The sequence below is a fragment of the Argopecten irradians genome, chromosome 1 (assembly GCF_041381155.1).
Source record: "Argopecten irradians isolate NY chromosome 1, Ai_NY, whole genome shotgun sequence".
NCBI classification, from domain to species: Eukaryota; Metazoa; Mollusca; class Bivalvia; order Pectinida; family Pectinidae; genus Argopecten; species Argopecten irradians.
The window spans coordinates 5,450,964-5,467,536 of NC_091134.1; the positions used below are offsets into that span (position 1 = coordinate 5,450,964).

The 16,573-nt window shown below is 38.4% G+C and overlaps 1 protein-coding gene across 2 annotated transcripts; it reads left to right on the forward strand.

The window, feature by feature from the left end:
* Nucleotides 1-3,230: 3,230 nt before the first annotated feature.
* Nucleotides 3,231-13,184, forward strand: LOC138315948 (inositol 2-dehydrogenase-like). Of its 2 annotated transcripts, none has more exons than XM_069257379.1 (8): nt 3,231-5,242; nt 5,930-6,243; nt 6,723-6,793; nt 7,582-7,690; nt 9,251-9,467; nt 11,045-11,164; nt 11,589-11,754; nt 12,299-13,184. In XM_069257379.1, exons 2-8 carry the CDS (start codon nt 6,029-6,031, stop codon nt 12,406-12,408), a joined length of 1,008 nt encoding a protein of 335 aa, XP_069113480.1. In that variant the 5' UTR covers nt 3,231-5,242; nt 5,930-6,028; the 3' UTR covers nt 12,409-13,184. The 2 variants fall into 2 exon arrangements, with proteins under 2 accessions (XP_069113480.1, XP_069113472.1); XM_069257371.1 differs by lacking the exon at nt 3,231-5,242 and adding an exon at nt 5,271-5,629.
* Nucleotides 13,185-16,573: the final 3,389 nt, after the last annotated feature.

Sequence of the window (16,573 nt, forward strand, 5' to 3'; positions counted from 1 at the left end):
AGATCCAATAGCCAGCAGTGTGACAGGGCTGGAAGCCTAGAGCACATCCACTCTTCGTGTTAAGATCGAATAGCCAGCAGTGTGACAGGGCTGGAAGGCTAGAGCACATTCTCTCTTCGTGTGAAGATCGAATGGAAAACAGTGTGATAGGGCTGGAAGCCTAGAGCACATCCTCTCTTCTTGTGACAGGACTGGAACCCTAGAGCACATTCTCTCTTCGTGTGAAGTTCCAGTAGCCAGCAGTGTGACAGGGCTGGAAGCCTAGAGCACATCCTCTCTTCGTGTGAAGATCGAATAGCCAGCAGTGTGACAGGGCTGGAAGGCTAGAGCACATCCTCTCTTCGTGTGAAGATCTAATAGAAAGCAGTGTGCCAGGACTGGAAGTCTAGAGCACATCCTCTCTTCGTGTGAAGATCCAATAGCCAGCAGTGTTACAGGGCTGGAAGCCTAGAGCACATCCTCTCTTCGTGTGACAGGACTGGAAGCCTAAGGCACATTCTCTCTTCGTGTGAAGATCCAATAGCCAGCAGTGTGACAGGGCGGGAAGCCTAGAGCACATCCTCTCTTCGTGTGAAGATCGAATAGCCAGCAGTGTGACAGGGCTGGAAGGCTAGAGCACATCCTCTCTTCGTGTGAAGATCTAATAGAAAGCAGTGTGCCAGGACTGGAAGTCTAGAGCACATCCTCTCTTCGTGTGAAGATCCAATAGCCAGCAGTGTTACAGGGCTGGAAGCCTAGAGCACATCCTCTCTTCGTGTGACAGGACTGGAAGCCTAAGGCACATTCTCTCTTCGTGTGATGATCCAATAGCCAGCAGTGCGACAGGACTGGAAGTCTAGAGCATATATTCTCTTCGTGTGACAGGACTGGAAGCCTAGAGCACATTCTCTCTTCGTGTGAAGATCCAATAGCTATCTGTGAGACAGGACTGGAAGCCTAGAGCACATCTTCTCTTCGTGTGAAGATCCAATAGCCAGCAGTGTGCCAGGACTGGAAGCCTAGAGCACATTCTTTCGTCGTGTGAAGATCCAATAGCCAGCAGTGTACAGGCCTGGAAGCCTAGAGTACAACCTCTCCTCGTGTGACAGGACTGGGAGCCTAGAGCACATTCTCTCTTCATGTGAAGATCCAATAGCCAGCAGTGTACAGGCCTGGTAGCCTAGAGCACATTCTCTCTTCGTGTGAAGATCGAAATGCCAGCAGTGTGACAGGACTGGAAGCCTAGTCCACATCCCCTTTATGTATGTGTGAAGATCCAATAGCCAGCAGTGTGACAGGGCTGGAAGCCTAAAGCACATTCTCTCTTCGTGTGAAGATCGAATAGCCAGCAATGTGACAGGACTGGAAGGCTAGAGCACATTCTCTCTTCGTGTGAAGATCTAATGGAAAGCAATGTGATAGGCCTGGAAGCCTAGAGCACATCCTCTCTTCTTGTGACAGGACTGGAACCCTAGAGCACATTCTCTCTTCGTTTGAACTTCCAATAGCCAGCAGTGTGACAGGGCTGGAAGCCTAGAACACACCCTCTCTTCGTGTGAAGATCGAATAGCCAGCATAGCCAGCAGTGTGACAGGGCTGGAAGGCTAGAGCACATCCTCTCTTCGTGTGAAGATCTAATAGAAAGCAGTGTGCCAGGGCTGGAAGCCTAGACTACATCCTCTCTTCATGTTAAGATCCAATAGCCAGCAGTGTGACAGGACTGGGAGCCTAGAGCACATTCTCTCTTCATGTTAAGATCCAATAGCCAGCAGTGTGACAGGACTGGAAGCCTAGAACACATCCTCTCTTCGTGTGACAGGACTGGAACCCTAGAACACATTCTCTCGTCGTGTGAAGTTCCAATAGCCAGCAGTGTGACAGGGCTGGAAGCCTAGAGCACATCCTCTCTTCATGTGAAGATCGAATAGCCAGCAGTGTGACAGGACTGGAAGCTAGTCCACATCCTCTCTTCGTGTGAAGATCGAATAGCCAGCAGTGTGACAGGGCTGGAAGGCTAGAACACATTCTCTCTTCGTGTGAAGATCTAATGGAAAGCAATGTGATAGGACTGGAAGCAAAGAGCACATCCTCTCTTCTTGTGACAGGACTGGAACCCTAGAGCACAATCTCTCTTCGTGTGAAGTTCCAATAGCCAGCAGTGTGACAGGGCGGGAAGCCTAGAGCACATCCTCTCTTCGTGTGAAGTTCCAATAGCCAGCAGTGTGACAGGGCGGGAAGCCTAGAGCACATCCTTTCTTCGTGTGAAGAACTAATAGAAAGCAGTGTGACAGGACTGGAAGCCTATAGCACATCCTCTCTTTGTGTGAAGATCCAATAGCCAGCAATGTGACAGGACTGGAAGCCTAGTCCATAACCCCTCTATGTGTGAAGATCCAATAGCCAGCAGTGTGACAGGGCTGGAAGCCTAAAGCACATCCTCTCTTCGTGTGAAGATCCAATAGCCAGAAGTGTGACAGGACTGGAAGCCTAGAGCACATTCTCTCTTCGTGTGAATATCCAATAGCCAGCAGTGTTACAGGGCTGGAAGCCTAGAGCAGATCCTCTCTTCGTGTGAAGATCGAATAGCAAGCAGTGTGCCAGGGCTGGAAGCCTAGAGCACATTCTCTCTTCGTGTGAAGATCGAATAGCCAACAGTGTACAGGCCTGGAAGCCTAGAGCACATCCTCTCTTGTGTGACAGGACTGGAAGCCTAGAGCACATTCTCCCTTCGTGTGAAGATCCTATAGCCAGCAGTGTGCCAGGGCTGGAAGCCTAGAGCACATCCTCTCGTCGTGTGAAGTTCCAATAGCCCAATAGCCAGCAGTATGAAAGGACTGGAAGCCTAGAGCACACCCTCTCTTCGTGTGAAGATCGAAAAGCCAGCAGTGTGACAGGACTGGAAGCCTAGTCCACATCCCCTCTATGTGTGAAGATCCAATAGCCAGCAATGTGACAGGGCTGGAAGCCTAAAACACATCCTCTCTTCGTGTGAAGATCGAATGGAAAGCAGTGTGACAGGGCTGGAAGCCTAGAGCACGTTCTCTCTTCGTGTGAAGATCTAATGGAAAGCAGTGTGACAGGGCTGGAAGCCTAGAGCACATCCTCTCTTCGTGTGACAGGATTAGAACCCTTGAGCACATTCTCTCTTCTTGTGAAGTTCCAATAGCCAGCAGTGTGACAGGGATTAGAACCCTTGAGCACATTCTCTCTTCGTGTGAAGATCGAATAGCCAGCAGTGTGACAGGACTGGAAGGCTAGAGCACATTCTCTCTTCGTGTGAAGATGTAATAGAAAGCAGTGTGCAAGGGCTGGAAGCCTAGACAACATCCTCTCTTCGTGCGAAGATCCAATAGCCAGCAGTGTGACAGGACTGGAAGCCTAGAGCACATTCTCTCTTCATGTGAAGATCCAATAGCCAGTAGTGTTACAGGGCTGGGAGCCTAGAGCACATTCACTCGTCGTGTGAAGATCCAATAGCCAGCAGTGTGACAGGACTGGAAGCCAAGAACACATCCTCTCTTCGTGTGAAGTGGTACTGGCTCAAGGGCGACACACATGGAGCATGTACAGGTGCTCAGGTGGATGTGAAGAGGGAAAAGAAGAAGGTAAGAGGATCTTAAAAAGGTCAACAGGCCAATGTTCATCCAATTTCGAAATGAGAGGCAGACAGCCGTGGAAACGACAGATAATACCAACCTGTACATTCTTTCTTGCGCCGAAGAGTAATTTTCTATTCAGAGAAATATGGTTATTATGGAACTGACTGTGCTCTGGATGTGAAGATGTGAATCAGCACACTAGCGGGAAAGGACCAAGTATACTCAGCTGACATGTGGAAAGAAGGACTGATAGGCATATAACTTCCCTGTGAATGTGTATTGCCGATGATTCTCCAGTTAGTCTGCTGGGATATGTCGATGTCATGGCGCGGCGTCCGTCGTCTGTCCGTCAACATCTATTTAAAAAAAGAGTTTGTATAAATTTTGGCTCTGACACCGCGGGGGCAGAAGGGGCGGGGACCCATAGGGGAAATAGAGGTAAATTCTTTAAAACGCTACTAGTCATAGAGTTTTGCATGGAATGTAACCAAATTTGGCCAATAATATCCTTGGGGGAAGGGAAACAGAGTTTGTATATATTTAGGCTCGGACCCCCTTGGGCAAGAGGGGTGGGGCCCTATAGGGGAAATAGAGGTAAATCCTTTAAAACGCTACTAGTCATATACTTCTGCATAGAATGTAACCAGATTTGGCCAGAAACATCCTGGGGGGAGGGGAATAGAGTTTGTATTAATTTTGGCTCTGACTCCCCTGGGACAGGAGGGGCGGTGCCCGATAAGGGAAATAGATGTAAATCCTTTAAATCGCTACTAGTCCTAGAGTTCTGCATGGAATGTAACCAAATTTGGCCAGAAACATACTTTGGGGAAGAGAAAATATAGTCAGTATCAATTTTGGCTCTAACCCCCCAGGAGCAGAAATAATCGGTTCCAATTGGGAAATCAGAGGTAAATCTTTGAATTCCTTCAGAAAAGAAACAATGATCCTGTAATTAAAGCATTGCTTGGCATTACAATAGCCAAGTGAGCCATAAGGCCCTCTGGTTATTCAAGTTATTGTAAACCAACTGATCATAAATCACAAAGTAGAACAAGTCTCGATTGCCAGGTTAAATCGTCGTAAACATTTATGTGTGAAAACGCGAAATTAAGTGAGGGTTTTGACACCTGTCCATCATGAGGCGTGAAGTTCCACTTTTCTTTTGAGTTTGCAGTTTTGACCACAATCATCCTATTTGAGTAAACTGAATAAAATATCGCAACGATTTACTCCGTAGTTGTAACTTTGTTTGTGTGGAAGGATTTAAACTATAAACCTTATCAAACAATCAGATAATGCATTTGAACCCAAACCCGATAAAGTCAGTTGGGCATGAAAGAAGTTTTACTGGTACACACATTTTAGGCAAATTTATATTCAAATTCATGCAAATTATATCTTGACTGCTATAGATTATTTTGAATTCATGAATACTGTATTTCGCTAGCTTAAGTTGTCAAAACACATTTATGGGATATAATAACGATGATGCCGGAATCGAAACATCTAAATCAAGAGTGAACTGATTTCGTGATTAACTAAAATCCTAAATTATCACCAAAATGAATGTCTTTCGAAACATGATGGATTTGCAGAATTTACCAGACATTATAAGGAGGACATCCCAAGGTGTCGCGTGTAAACAAACGTGACTGTCACTTAAGGTATTAATATAAACCCCCATCAGAACTGTTAGCTTTAGCCTACACGTATTGCGGCATTACTGGGTAAGTTAATTTGTCGGTGTATAAAAACAAGATCTAAAATAATTGGCAAAATAACGTTACACTCGCTAAACAGAGTATAGGTTTTGTCAACTTCGTACCAGCATTAGTGATGTAAACTTACCTGAACATCAACCTAACATTTCATATGATATATTGGATGGGTCGTTTTAGATGTTACCCGTAAGTAAACACATCTTTATCACCTAAGTGTCCGGAATCTGGTCCCGGTGACCGTGGGGTATACCTCCCCGGCGTCAACCTTACCTAGAGAACGGAACATGCTCATAGGACAGAAATACTTAGTGCAGCTTCATCTAAGATCAGGTATGATATATTACATAATTTGGTTTTAATAATTCGCACCATGACGACAAAGAAATGGAGATACAAATTAAAATGACGACCACAAGAAGAAGTTAACGACGATCCTGTTGGACTTCACAATGAACCTACATTATCTACGATATGTTTCTAAAGAATTGTAAAATAATGTGATATAATAATTTACACTCGATAAGATTTCAAAATATTGATGCGATTGTCCAATTTACTCGTAAGTTAGACATCGTAATAAACGAAATACGTTTCGATGAATGCTAATATTTTGATTTCTTTGTTTTTCAGGCAAAGGTTTTAACTCACTTTTTGACACACATAACAGCCATCAGTGACTTAACACGGATTGGGAACAACATTCATATTTAGTAACTTCAAACTGCGACGATGACGTCAGAAAAGGTAGGACTAGCATTACTGGGGCTCGGCCGGATTGGACAGGTACATCTCAACATCATCCTCTCTAGTCATCGCACCAATCTGTTATGGATAGTGGAGGAGAACAGAGAGCTTGCTGAGACGGTGCTGAAAGGTCACGGTCTACTGGGCAAACTCAGGGTTGTTTCCAACGACAAGTTTGATGACATATTACAAGATCCACAGTAAGTTTACATTTCTGTTAGACGGACCAGCATTATGTGCTAACTTTATTTTTTAGTCATAGTAAGAATATTAAGAACATAAATACGAATTTGCTTTTTAGTTAATTCATTGAACTGTGAAAGATTATAACAGAAAATATAATTAAAACGTATTATAAACATATATATATATATATATCATACATTTATATTACAATAAAGAATATTTCGTACATAGATGTGTATTCAATGTACTTATGAATTTATACAATATTGGTCATAGGATTTAACTGTTGATTATACTTGACTGGATACATATATATATTGGATTCAGGTTTTCTATAGTTTTATCATATCATTTTGTGTCGGGAAACAAGCTTAAAGGGCCTTGAATAATGTAGTGTTATCATTTTATATCAATCATTAAAACAACAGTATTGAGTATTGTTACAAAATTTTATCCGTATATTTTCTTACTAGACCTATATTTTAATTGGCAGAGTGAAGGGCGTTTACGTTTGTACTCCGACAAACACTCACACAGCTCTCGTTAGGAAGGCTCTTACCGCACGTAAGAATGAATTCTTACTAATAAAAGATACAAGTGCTTGTATTTTGTACCATTTGCTGAAAACGTATTCGATGATTTAATGTTTTTGTTTGCTTAATGCCATATCAATAAGGATGGATTTGAAGGATACAATGTGGCTTGATATCTCGTAAATGTATAGATATTATATGCATTAGATGCCCCGAATTTTAAGCAGGGATGTTACAATATGATATGATTTACTTGTTTAACAGAACAAAATAATTGTACACTTTATCCACATCACAAGAACAGTGAACGGTAACTAAATTTGAGGCAGATGCATGCATTTTCTTTTCTCTTCTCCTTTCTTTTCGGTAATGTTAACTTTTATAGCCTATTACAGCAACCCCCCATTGCAATACTAGTAAACGTTCGTCACTGTGAGTAAGGATTTGGGCTCTCTTCTGGTAGAAACAGCCTGTAAAGGTTTTCCTGTTTCTACTTAAATTAAAAGCATTGTAGCGTACCGATATGTGCAATGAAATATGTGAAAAAATATATATGAAAACATCTATCTAATGTTTATGGTAACGACGCAATCTAAAGGAGTGTTTATTAAGACAAATAACGAACGACTCACGTCAGCACACACTCAGTGTCAGCTTCAGTGAAAAATAATACACATTGCAAAACTATCATACAATAGACACTGTACCTTATGTCGAAATAGGTGTTAAGGATTTGTTCTTTTTTATTCTATTGATTTAGTAACATGCCGATCGATCAAAAGCCCAAGTTATACCAATTAGACCGATTCGTTGTTACAGGGAAGGCCGTTTTCTGCGAAAAACCATTGTCAGAGGAGTTGGCAGATATCAAGGCCTGCTATGACGATGCCGAGAAATATGGTGCTACCTTGTTCTGTGCCTTCAACAGGTAAGGGTAGTATAGCCTAAAATCAGATAAATTTCTGTTTTTGTCGTGACTATAAACAAATAGTCAACGTAATATGGTAGAAGTTACTGTGGGATTTGCTCAATATGTGTGCCATGGTTACGATTGGTTGTTTGACTAGGGTTAACGTCCTATTTTAGCTGAAGCCAATAGTGAATGTAACGGGGCTACAGTTGTTTTTATAGAGCTATATTTCATTGGACCATGCGTGGTACAAAAACATAGGAAAGCGTCTGAGCTTTCATATCTTTTTGTCCCATCAGTGGTACGAAACACGTGAAACCGTGGAACACAAAGATGTGAAAGGAACATTGGAATGTTGTTATCAAACACCGTGATCAGAGCTAACCCCGAATAGGTCGTCTCAACAAGCTAAAATGTCGTAAAGCACTTCTGAGGAAAAACAGAAACGAAACTAACGTGTTATTTTTCGGTTGTAACTTGGCGTCTAAAATTTTTAAATAAAACTTATATGATGTGGTCATTTTTATTATGTAGACAAATAAATGAAACATGGTTAATAATAAACATGTCTTTATCAGGAAGTCATTTGTAAAACTCGGTAACCTTCGAGTCTCTCGCCTTTTACATGTTTCTGTGCCATGGCGGTTTTCGGCCGTTCTTTTGGTACAGAAAAATATAAAAGTGACTGCTTACATAAATACTGCTTTCACATCTTTGTGTTCAATGCTTTCATATGTTTTTGTACCATTTGTAGTACACACAGATGTAAAAAAAGCTTTACCATGATAATAAACATTACAGGTTTTTCATATCTTTTTGCCAGGCTCTTGTTTGCCATCGTATTATCTTGTTATAACTAGGTATACATCCCATTTATAATCATATACAATTTACCTCATATTATATTGACTGTTTAGTCTCTGTCGTTTATTTCCTGTATAAAGCTGACATCGTAATTCAACACTAACCTATAAACAATGGTAACAGAATATATTCATACCCGCCACACATGCTTCTGACCAATTAATTTCAATATTGTGGTAAATAGTCACAATTTATGTGTACAAAAGCACGTCATAAACCATTTCATATCTACTTTGTATTTTGTCATATCATGCCCGGTACACATGAGTGCACAGGAATTTCGGGACAAAAAGTAGATATGATCCCAAGAGATGGAGACATAGTCTTCACCAAAAACACACCCCATTCGGTCACATTATTCTGACCAAGGATAGCCTAGTCGTCCCACTCCCTATATATCCCAAGCGCTAAGTATATGGTGCAGATAATACCAGTTTTAAAGACTATGGTGTGTCTCGGCCAGGGGAGAGAACCCATGGCCTATCTCACAGGGGCGAACGCTCAACTCGAGACCAAAAGTGACGTGGTGTCAAGAGAGACGTTAGGAAGAAGAAAAAAATTGTCGCATTCTACAAAGCAATGGGGACAGCAAGTACCATTGCAACACACTACCTGCAGGACAGCTTTGGTTCGGAAAGATAACCGCTATATTACTAATCGTGTCATATCAAATCGCATTAAAATGTTCTGGCATTTTCTAACTTTGTCCCGCAGACATTTTGATCATGGGATTAGGAGTATGTATGACAAGGCACGGTCGGGAAGACTTGGGAAGATTTACATGGTGAAGACGACGTTCCATGATACCCCGTTGTGGATGGGGGCCCCTACTTTTACACAGACCTTCCTGATCCACGACGTAGACCTGTTGTGTTGGTTCGCTGATTCCCTACCGGACACTGTCGTAGTGCAAGCTACTGCGAACATTAAGGTAACTTTGATAAAAGGATACTGTAACGGAATAATGTAACTAGTTAATTTGATAAAAGGATACTGTAACGGAATAATGTAACTAGTTAATTTGATAAAAGGATACTGTAACGGAATAATGTAACTAGTTAATTTGATAAAAGGATACTGTAACGGAATAATGTAACTAGTTAATTTGATAAAAGGATACTGTAACGGAATAATGTAACTAGTTAATTTGATAAAAGGATACTGTAACGGAATAATTATGATATTAAGTAACTAGTTACTTTGATAAAAGGATACTGTAACGGAATAATGTAACTAGTTACTTTGATAAAAGGATACTGTAACGGAATAATGTAACTAGTTAATTTGATAAAAGGATACTGTAACGGAATAATGTAACTAGTTAATTTGATAAAAGGATACTGTAACGGAATAATGTAACTAGTTAATTGATAAAGGATAACTGTAATTTGATAAAAGGATACTGTAACGGAATAATGTAACTAGTTAATTTGATAAAAGGATACTGTAACGGAATAATGTAACTAGTTAATTTGATAAAAGGATACTGTAACGGAATAATGTAACTAGTTAATTTGATAAAAGGATACTGTAACGGAATAATGTAACTAGTTAATTTGATAAAAGGTTACTGTAACGGAATAATGTAACTAGTTAATTTGACAAAAACTTCACATTGCAACTCGTCTTGTACGGTCGCATTTCATATCATTCCATAGTTTAAGTGACGAGTTTTAATGAAAGACACAAAATGTTAAATATAAGTGCATTTGTTTTCAAAACGAAGAAATCTCTTAATGTTCTATTGCATAAATAAAAATTCAGACAAACCACTTATCAAGATACAGTACATATATATACATGTAGATATTTCTTTCATACCTACCGGTGTAATACTGGCTGGTCTAGGGCAATACACTCATGCCGCCTGAGGCTGTATTGCATGGCTACGTATGCAATAAAGCCTCGTGACGTCACGGCGTCAACAAAATTTCTATTTCTTCGGTAAATTTTTAACATTTTTTCACAAACTTGACTTGTTTTACTATAAAAGATGCAAGGAACGTAATTTTTAATGTATGTATCAGCCGTGGATTTCTTCGAATTTATTTCAAAATGGCGGGATATTATAGTTGTAAAATTGCAATAAAACGTCGAGGTATAAAAGAAAAATACTCTTTCATAAGTGGATATGAAGGATAGGGATATTCTACCCTCAGGATCACAAAATGTTGCAAAACCCTCGGCAAGCCTCGGGTTTTACTACATTTTGTGACCCTCGGCAAGCCTCGGGTTTTACTACATTTTGTGACCCTCGGCAAGCCTCGAGTTTTACTACATTTTGTGACCCTCGGCAAGCCTCGAGTTTTACTACATTTTGTGACCCTCGGCAAGCCTCGAGTTTTACTACATTTTGTGACCCTCGGCAAGCCTCGAGTTTTACTACATTTTGTGACCCTCGGCAAGCCTAAGGTTTTACTACATTTTGTGACTCTCGGGTAGATTATCCCTATCCTTCATATCCACATATGAAAGAGTCTTATACATGTAATACTGCCTTCTTTACAGGAAGTAGCCGAGAAATCTGACGTGGACACGGTCGGTGCACTGATGAGGTTTCCCTGTGGAATGCTGGGTATTCTAGATTTCTGCAAATATTCCCCATACGGCTATGATGTCCGGTTAGAAGTAAGCCAAATATTTACCTTCATCTTAAAGTCAATATGAAGAATTTAGCAAAACTTCCAATATCAAATCCCACAATTCTTTTTTTTTCCTAGCATATTGCTTAAAGCTATTTTGGGTAGATGGGTCCCATACGATTAGTACAATTATGAACTTTCTTTTCCGACTTCTTCGAAATATTTTGGGAAATGCAATCACAGATAAACAAATTAGAAAATATATTGTATTTTTATGATCTATTATTTAAAAGCATTTTTCCAAGACAATTTCTGGGTTAAAATCAAAAGGCTTTACAACTATGAACGAAAACAAACGTTAATGACCATCTGTAGGCACAACAGAGGGTGATATATTTCGAACAAGGAAATCAACTGTGATATTTTCAGATGACTTAATAAATAAGTTACAATGTCGTATTGTGTTGAAGGTGTCGGGCTCCAAAGGAATGGATGTAAGTGATGCCAAGCCGGTGTCATATGTGAAAAGTTACACACCAAATGGTCTGGAGACAAATCCGATACACATGTCATTCCCGGACCGGTTCGATCAGGCCTACAGATCAGAACAAGAACACTTCCTGGACGTTATCCAAGGTATGTTCCCTGTATGATTTAATGTTTTAGGGATCATTCGATGTTAAGTTAATTTTTATAACAATTGTAAGGATGATTAACGCTAGATAACACATTATATTGAAAATCTTATTTTTGTTTTTTACAACCTACCGATTCTAAGTAGTTCATTTATGACATTAGCTATTTATTAAGATATAGAAAATTGATAAAATTATACCATTTCATGGCTTAAATTGATTCTCAAAGATTTGTGCTCAATTGTCAATCTCCTCAAATATACTTTCTCTTGAGCTTTGCTCGAAATCCATTTTTGTATGTTGCATAGAATATAGTCAACTATTATAATTTAATTTTTTAAGAATTAAAAATAAGGCAGAGAAAAATATATTTCAAAAATGTATACTTCGAGTGACTTGATATTTGGTATGAAATCATGGCTTATTATTTATAGATATAACAATATATATATATATCTTAAGAAAACAAACTGAACACAAATATCAAGAATACAATTGGGCACGGTTATTTCAGTGATATTTTTGTTTTGTTCTTTTTAATTCAGGAAAAGCTGAACTGGAAGTAAAGCGAGTATTTTCTGAGAGGGCAGCGATAGTTATTGACGCTTTAAAGGAATCATATAAAACCGGACAAGTCATCACACTGAAGAAATAATGTATAAATCTGATAAGAACATGATTACAATTATAGTATCGTTATATATATATAATACATATAAATCATGTAAAGCACTGTATCATATCAATGGCTTCATTAACTTTTATAAAAATTATTCGGATTATGAATCGACCTACTCTACAACCTGTCACACACTATTTCTATACACTCATTCATATTTTGCAAACCAATGGAGGTTTCATCTGGAACTTAACGCTACGGTGACCCTATCGTATCTCGTTAACCAATGGAGGTTTCATCTGGAACTTTTACGCTACAATGACCCTATCGTATCTTGTAAACCAATAGAGGTTTCATCTGGAACTTTACGCTACACTGACCTTATCGTATCTTGTAAACCAATGGAGGTTTCATCTGGAACGTTACGCTACACTGACCCTATCGTATCTTGTAACCCACTGAAGGTTTCATCTGGAACTTTACGCTACACTGACCCTATCATATCTTGTAAACCAATGGAGGTTTCATCTGGAACTTTACGCTACACTGACCCTATCATATCTTGTAAAGAAATAGAGGTGTCATCTGGGACCTTCGCCAGTTTACGTTAAATTGACAATATTGCATTGATTGCAATTTATCACTCCCAAACACTCGAAACGCCATTGCAACGTATCATTCAGTACCATCTAACGCCCGTCACAATGAAGCTTTTATTTGATAAATATGAGACATATATAGAGTCCGTCGAAATATGAAAATGTGTTCCTATCAATGATAATAAACTGCCCGCGTTTTGCTTCGCTTGTTGATCCAATTGTAAATTTTTTGTCCATTCCGGCAAAGACTTAATTGAGCTTAGATATCGCTGAAACAAAGATAAAAACTTCACTTTCATTCGAAATCCGAAAAAATAAAACCATCGGAACATATTTAAAAATGTTCTAATGACGAAATCGCTACGTGTTAATATCAATCCCCTCAGATATATTTTGAAGATCGCTGACTGGTTTTAACAGTCGTTTTTCTTCAACATATCTACTGAAAATAATATCGGCTGAAATAAACTGCCGAAGACAATAGCAAAACATCCAACAAGGTTGCAAACTCATATAACCAACGGAAAGAAACTGTACTAGGAATTTAGTTTACTATCAAACAGTAAAAATATGATTTTACATACCAATACACAACCAGGTGTGATGAATCTCCAGAACACCAGCCAGAACTTTGGTATCGTGTATCCGATCATAATAGATATATCCCCGCTTAAATTATCGGCGCCTGGAAATAAATGATAAATTTCAAATTGCATGTATGTAATAAAAATAAGTCAATGCAATATAACAAAGCTCAATAAAATAGCACCAAGCATAATTAATGACGTATGTTTTGTAGCGCATACAAAATGATAATGCAGATGTGACCCAAGAAATCTCATTTCTGGTTATTTTAGCGCGAATATGAAATGATAGAAATTTGCGAACTAGTTTTGTTATTTAGGGACTTTGTAAAGTAAATATAACGCAAATTAGGATTTTAGGACCTCTTTAATACCAGACCTTTTCGACCTTTTTAGAACGAATGTGGAGTAGACAAAAATAACAGATAGCCTTTAATAATAAGTTGTAGTTCCCCCATACCGTAGAGCCAGGCTAGCACAGAGGACCCCAGGAAAACGATTAACAACAAGGACACACTGGCTATGTACCAATCAAACAGCTGTAATACGTACATCCCGCCCTGGTCAAAATAGCCAACAATGAATTAAACAATGCAAACCATGGTATTATCATAAAAACTAAAATGAATTAGCGGGACAATAAAATAGTGATCGTATTCAGAGACAGTTATTTATAAGTAGTATAATTAGGGCTCAATTATATTGTTAATAGAGCTTACTTCATTATTACATTATACATATTTCAGAAATTTCTTTTGAGCCATTTCACGTTTTGCCCATTTTTTCTCCGCTATATTTCGCCGAATGCAGCTTCTTGATATTTCAAATCCAGGAAAAAAAATGATTGCGTCTTTAATGTTTTCATAACGCGTATTTAATCTGTTAATGTATCATTTTTCTAAAAAACAACAATGCATAGTATCTAAACAGTATTTCGTAAATGGTACCATAATTGGCCATAATTTACTCTGCTTTTTTTTACCTGTAATTGGTCATATAGCTAATACTGCTGCTCCTACTTAACCTGCTAAGCGATCAGCTTATAGAGCTTAATTAAATGACGGATTTTTTATATTGTGACCAGGTGTAAGGTTACCGTTAGGTCACATTTACAAAGTAAGCAAGAGAAAAAGATTTCTTAACCAAATGCATAAATTGAGACTAGAATCAAGTACGAAGATATTACCTGATATACAAACGGTATACCGAGTATAAATGTCACCAAACACACGGCTGCAGACGCCCACGATACTCTGGAGCGAAACAGTTTCGGGTTGATGTCAGCAAGAGACCCTGTCAATACTTGAACAATCACGATCTGACAACAACAATGGGAATCTTTTGTTCAAAGCCTCGATGTGGCAATAGTACTAATAATGCCATATCGAAAATGTAATTATATGAAACCAATCATTAAAGAGTAGAAAAATTATATTAATTTTCAAAACCTTGAATTGCTTAGAGAAGATATCTGGGTGGCTTTGAATAAATTTAAGTCGTCAAATATGCTCAACAGCAAAGCTCTTTGCATATGATGCATCAGAAATGTTTCTGGAAGTTCTAAAGCATTTGGTACATGTATCAGCTATTATGTTGTGGCGATATTTATACTAAATTAAGAAATGGTGACACTTATTATCCCAAATACTACTTCCAACGTACCTTAGTATCCTATCCGACTAAGAAAAGTGCGAGGAAAAAGAAGATGGACCATATTTGTGGAAGAGGCAGCGTAGATAGTGCTTCTGGGAATATCATAAAGGCCATCCCGGGTCCGATTGATAGAAAAAAGGACACATATGATATTTTGTTGGTTTTAATAAATAACAACTACGAGTTGTTGATACCTACTAAATTAGCATTTTTATCGGGCTACTAAATTAGCATTTTTATCGGGCTTTTCAATTCAAATTTCAAACTGAGGTACATCATTTCGAATTGATTTTCAAAACATTGGTTGTATGGTTTTAAATAGATAATACCACAGACGATTTATCAGTTTGTTAATGTGAAACCATTTAGTACTTAAATGTCTTATTGCCGATACGAACCATCAGCTACAACCTTCTGGATGTCTATGTTATATATTGTGGACATGTATCCAAGATCAACAAAGATAACACAGCCAGCAAACAGACTCGTGAATGCATCAACAGCAGGAACTATCATGGCGTCTCTAAAATATATTTCCATAGACGTTTATAGTTGACGATGAAGAAAAATACAAATCAATGGGTAAAGTTTATTTATGTGTTTAATGTCGGTATCGTTGGTAGTACTGTAAAGTTGACAAGAGTTCAACATCATACGTGAAGTAACATACTGTATCTCTAATTTGTAACAACCATGACATTATCATATATTTAATTTCTCGTGGTGTTCAAGTTAACTTACAACTAAATAAATATTTAACGAATTATTTATCGGCTATGAAACTCTTAGTTGCGCAAGATCATGTGCCGGCATTGTATTTGGTACTAATTTGTAACAACTATGACGTATCATATCTTTAATTTCTGGTGCTGTTCAAGTTAACTTAACACAGTCCAAATTTGTTCAACTCCAAAAAATCCAAAATATTATTCATTTGACTATATAGCATACTTTTTTCTGAGCCATTTCTTTAAGATTTTTAAACAGATTTTTTTTTTGTTTGAAATAATCATTTTTACAAAATATAATACTGTTAGCAAAGGTCGAAAACGAAACATTGCTTTTCGTCATCGCATTCGTTCACCCTGAAACAAAATGTGTTCACAATTTTACCATGCATTAAAATACTGTCTGGATATTTTCTGTTTATCTAATTTAGTTTCAAAATTATAATCCTGGAAAACAGGTTTTGTGTGACTTTAACATAGCGAGTGCAGGTAGCAACGGAACAATTATTTTTAATATGTACCTAGCAATAAATTTCCAGTTTAATATTCCAGAGTCCCATTTAAGTGAAAATATGTGTATAGTAATTAATTAATTACTACATGTAATAGGACGTCCTTGGTTTTGTAACCTGGCCGA

Coding starts and splice junctions, on each gene's coding strand:
- LOC138315948 (XM_069257379.1), top strand. CDS start 6,029: ATGACGTCAGAAAAGGTAGGACTAGCATTACTGGGGCTCGGCCGGATT. Junction 7,691..9,250: donor TTGTTCTGTGCCTTCAACAG/GTAAGGGTAGTA, acceptor TTTGTCCCGCAG/ACATTTTGATCATGGGATTA. Junction 9,468..11,044: donor AAGCTACTGCGAACATTAAG/GTAACTTTGATA, acceptor CCTTCTTTACAG/GAAGTAGCCGAGAAATCTGA.